Consider the following 5,127-nt stretch of genomic DNA (forward strand, 5'->3'; position numbering starts at 1 on the left):
CTAAACTGAAAATTTTAACTAAGTACTACTACTGAGGAGAATTTTACCAATTTTCAGTGGAAAATGCCTATGATAAGGACCACGTTCTTTTATATTTAAATAATTTATTTCTAACCTGCTACAGCTAACCCTACCGGTTTAGCTTCGGCGACCGAAGCTTCCTCCGAGGGTAAATTGATGGCAATTTCGTCTGAATCTTCATTCTGATTCTGTTCTTTATTCTTTTCTCCTTCAAGTCTGTCTTCTTTATTATTCTGTTCTTCCTCCTTACGTTTTTCATCTTCTTTCTTCTTTTGTTCCTTCTTGTTGTCGTCTTTAATTTTGTTGGGTTCTTTCTTGTCCTTTTTTCTGCTCAACCAGTCCGAAACATCAGTTTTCGACTCCATGGGAGATATTAGCTTATCTTTTTGTTGAAGTTGGGCAAATTTTGAAGCAGTTTCGCTCAAAAGGGCAATTCCCCTGTTAAACTCCGTCTGTTCTTCTTCACTTAAAGGACTGTCGTTTTTTGATTTGTCTTGCAATTGAATTAAACGATCGGCAGTGAGTTTCACTGTCCTTATATTTGTTTCAGGTTCGTCGAAATCATCTTCGTACCTATTGGGAATTGAAGGATATTCCACGTCCTCGGGATGCGCAGTTGTTTCTTCCCTTGGACGTTCCGTGGTGGGTGGAGACTTGATTATATTCATTATTACTTTACCGTCTGGTAGTTGAATTATTTCTAAACTTTGCCCCTTAGCACCGCCATAGAAGGGAAGCAGTGTTGTCTTCGAAGGTTTTATACTTAAAAAAAAATCATTAAATACAGTGAGTAAACCATAATCAACACAAAGCGAAATGTTCATCAATTTTGCAGACGTACCTATGCATACATGTTTCGTAATTTTTGGTTGATATTCATTGCAACCTTTATTTCGCCACATTACCAACAAATTGCCACAGGTGACTGATTTTACAGAAATGTATGTAGTTACGTGGTATTAATAAATATTCACGATATGCAGTGAAAATTTTAAATAAAAAAAAAAAATACACTTTACGTTTCATCTTAATTAAAGATTAGTAAGAGTGAAGATAATACAGAGTACTTATACAAGAAAGAAATACTGCAGTCGTTAGCCTAATTTGAAATAAATTAACTGAAGGAATAAATGCATGCAGAGAGTCAGTCGATTGCCGAAGAAGGCAAGCTATAAACTGTTTAACTAATTAATTATAAAATGGTCTAGTAGTTTCTTCCAAAAAAATTTATCTACAATATTGAATGGACGACAATAAATTAAGAATTAAAAATGTTCTTTTTCATTTTTTATACCCATCAGGTATTTAAATGTTTCGTAAAATTTTCATCATCATTTTCGTAGCTTATTTCCAAGTCACTTTGCGCATGGGCTATGCCCCCGGGCCCAACGATGGCAAAAGCTTCAGGTTCAAAAAGAATGTCGACATCTGTCCCTTTTCGTAAAACAGCCCTTGACAAGGGGTTTGCTACAGCTTTCCCATCCTGAGCCGCAACGGCTCTAGCTATGGGTTTTAAAATTAAAGTGGCAACGTCGTTACTTCCATCCGTATTTCTAAAACTGATAATTCTGTTCAGTTGTATAGTGTGTCCATTTTTCAAAAATTGAAACAGGGGATTGCTTTTGTAAGTCACCACGTCTTGGTTACGATCTCCATCTCCGTTTTTTAGGAGGTTGGCCTTTGAAAAATCGTTCAAATAAACTGCTTGAAATGGTGATGATATTACCGAGTCATTTCGTAAGATTTTATCGTCTACTTTTTTCAATTCTACTCTTTGTTCAGACAATGAACTGTGGTTCGAAATAAAGCGAGCAGGCGGTAAATTAGTGAGACTTGTTAGGAAGTTGAAAGGGTCTGCAAATCTACAGATAAAAGAAAAAACTGATGTTAATGAAAATGAAATAAAAGCCACAACTGTACATCACCTTCTTTTTTTTTTTAAGTATTTATTATAAACTACGTTAATAATGAAATACGAAAAAGGCTGGGTTTTGTAAAAATAATTTTATTTGTACCACTTCGGATCGCTCATAGTAAAACATTCTATTAATTAACTATCTCAACTATCTATCAACAATAAATTAATGGTCTTTTAAGAGCGGAATAATATACACATGTATTAGGTACAAAGATCTTTCGTTAGAAGGATCTTCGATAAGAAGAACGCGCACCGTAATAAAGAAATAAAATAAGTGATCAACAATTTATGTATGTACTTATATTATGAAACGAAGTTTCTTAATTATTAGGTGTTAACCCCTGTTGTAGTATATGACCGGACCAGTTGCGACGACCTTACCGACCCTCGGTACGAATTCGTTTTCCGTCGACCTGTTCATTTTTTGCAGGGTATTAATCAAATCGGTTAAATTTATTCCAGCATCGACTGCCACAACTTTCGATCCAGCTCCAGCAATAGCCACACTGTCGGGTTGAGTGTAAGCCACACCGCTGGGTCCTACGATTGCAGTTCCACCACTACCAGCAGTCGCTATACCACCTGGTCCTGCTATAGCAACTCCACCTTTCCTCACCTTAAGCCTTTGGATAAAAATACCATTTCCAGTATTATCTCTGCTCCAGAATTTTTTCTTGTCGCCGCCGATTTGGTTGTGGACGTCTTTGGTGGAATTGCCTCCACCGTTCCCGAATTTTTGACCGTTTGGTGAGAAATTGGGTGGTTTATTTATCGAAGGCAGTTTTATGCCCAAAATTTTTGACGATTCTGTTGCTTCCGGCGTTTTGTAACGTCTTCTCGAGTCTCGTTTATCTTCCATTACGCCGAGAGCAGTGCTCGTAGGAGAATGGGTTGACCTTTTTGACTCTGTTATTATTTTGGTGTTTTCCCTTCCTTCAACTTCTTCGTATTCATATTCAAATTGTTCATGTTGCTTTCCGTCATCTTCTTGGGAATTATCATTGATTGGAATGATGACCATGGGCGAGTTTGCAGGTCCGCCGTTCCCGACACTTGTCGTTCTTTGGTCGAGTTTTGCTTCTTCTGTTGCTGGATTAATACTGGGAATGACAAACTCGTTACCTCGTTTAAAAATGGGGTAATTTTGACCACGAACTTTGGCTACAATGTCTTTTATTTGAGTTACCGTTCTCTGCAACATTTCAAAGTCAGTTTTGTCATCATTTACGAAACTGACAGAGCGATGATTCGGAACAAGAGGAAGAACGGGAAACAAGAAATACTGGGAATGCGGGTTTTCAATCTTTCTCTCTTTCGAATTTTTGTTGCTATTGTTGTTATCAACGCCAACAATTTTGGCAAGACCTTTCAATCCCGACTGGAAGAGGTCTGCTGTAGTAACAGGCCCTTTCTGTTCAGATTTGGAAAATATACCGTAATACAACTTCCTCTGCGGCTTATTCTTGTTTTGCACGTAGCCCAAATTCTTGTTCACTTGGTCTATTTTTGCCATTATTTCTTTTGTCTTGCGTTCATGATCTTTGTCTTCGTTCGTAGCAGACGTGGACATTTTCGAAAATAGCTGCAATTCTATGACCCGTTGCTTCTCGATTCTGAAAAATGAATTAATAATTGCAGTTTTGTTTTTACAATTCAAGCAGTTTTTACTAAAAGGGCCAGAACTTACCCAAAAAATTACGCAGCTTCTTGACTCTTATCTTCTAAAGCAGATTCCCCAAACACTAACACAAAGAAAACACACACTGGCGTGTACATATATTGTAATATGTACATGTATAATGCACGAATTTCTGTCAATTTAGCTAATGAAAGTTAAAATAAATATGGGACCTACATAATTGTGTTAAGAGAGGAACTGTTACTATAATGTTTGATTTTTCTCATATTATTTGTTTTGTTTTGCCTATAATTTTAAGGGTAAGTTTGATTGTACTATTTAATATTTCAAGTCAAANGACTTAATTCGAAAATTTTAAAAGGACCGAGAAAATCATTTTCAAATCCCTCGAAATTTGGAAACAGCGTTTGACCGTTTAGGAAAAAGAATCTTTCGCCAGGTTTCAAACTGGACGTGACCGGTGTGTGATGTCTTTTACCAGCATTATCCAATACCTCAGCTTCGGTGGCAACTTTTTTCTCTTCGGCGTCGAAAGTTTCCAGTTTTTCAGGTTTCTTGTTTTTGGGATTTGGTTGATGGACACCAATTTGATCAGTGGGGATTTCTTCGGCGTCTTTTTCGACCGGTGGCGCATTGGCTGGTCGGGGATAACTATTCGGAGGAAAGAAATGAGGTATATCTTGGAGGATAATATCGGTACCCGGATGCGGTTGGGGAATTAGAAAATTATTAGGTGGGGTGGCAGGTCGAAGAAGAAATTGTTGACCGGGAGCGAAATTTCCGGGATACAGGAACACTTGCGGTTGTATTCTAAAATATTGGAATGCAATTTTACAAAATTAGATTAAACTTATGTGTGTATTGTACGTAAATGAAGAAAAATGCACAGTGTATAATTTAATAAAAAAACAAATGTAAGTAATATTTGTAAGTGTTTGATGCGACGCGACGACATACTTTCTATTTTTGCACATTTGTATTATGCAAGTGCATATTATGCAGATGTTGGTCGAGCATCCACATTTTTTTACGATCCGTTTTATTCAGGATGCGTAGTTGTACCGCATGTGCGTGTCAATTTTAATAATAAGACTGTTTTAGTATCGACCTCAGAACATTTTTTTTTTTTAAGGTCTTGCACCTTGAAAATTTCGCAATTAAAAATTCGTTGTTATTAAAATACGTGAATAAAATAATAATAAGTTTATATACGGAATATTTCGTTAGCAAACGCCCAGCATTTACGACACATGACAGACTTTTCCCCTTTTGTTCTGTTTACCCAGCTTCGGATTTACGCATGCAACGATTGAATTGCACAATTTCCTTCGTTTGTTTCTGGGTTAAACACCTAGACGCCGATATTTGTATTATGTACCCATATAGGTATATCCTCATAATAAGTACTTATAATAATCATCGGAAACATAGGTACCTATAATAGCATATTGATTGATGCCAAAATAATATAATATACATGTATTTGTAAATATGGTGATGGATAATGAAAGAAATGTTGTTTATATATATATATATATATTACAATCTA

The 5,127-nt window shown here is 36.4% G+C and overlaps 1 protein-coding gene across 1 annotated transcript in view; it reads right to left on the minus strand.

The window, feature by feature from the left end:
* Positions 1-5,127, minus strand: part of LOC108743038 — a 21,916-nt gene that overhangs the window by 9,384 nt on the left and 7,405 nt on the right. The window contains exons 4-6 of the mRNA XM_025976700.1: positions 2,279-3,233; positions 1,320-1,902; positions 135-783 (exon numbers count right to left, since the gene is read on the minus strand). Of these exons, the coding sequence (XP_025832485.1) occupies positions 135-783; positions 1,320-1,902; positions 2,279-3,233 (2,187 nt within the window). The remainder of the gene's footprint in view (positions 1-134; positions 784-1,319; positions 1,903-2,278; positions 3,234-5,127) is intronic.

Source organism: Agrilus planipennis, unplaced genomic scaffold, assembly GCF_000699045.2.
Source record: "Agrilus planipennis isolate EAB-ADULT unplaced genomic scaffold, Apla_2.0 scaffold385, whole genome shotgun sequence".
NCBI lineage: Eukaryota > Metazoa > Arthropoda > Insecta > Coleoptera > Buprestidae > Agrilus > Agrilus planipennis.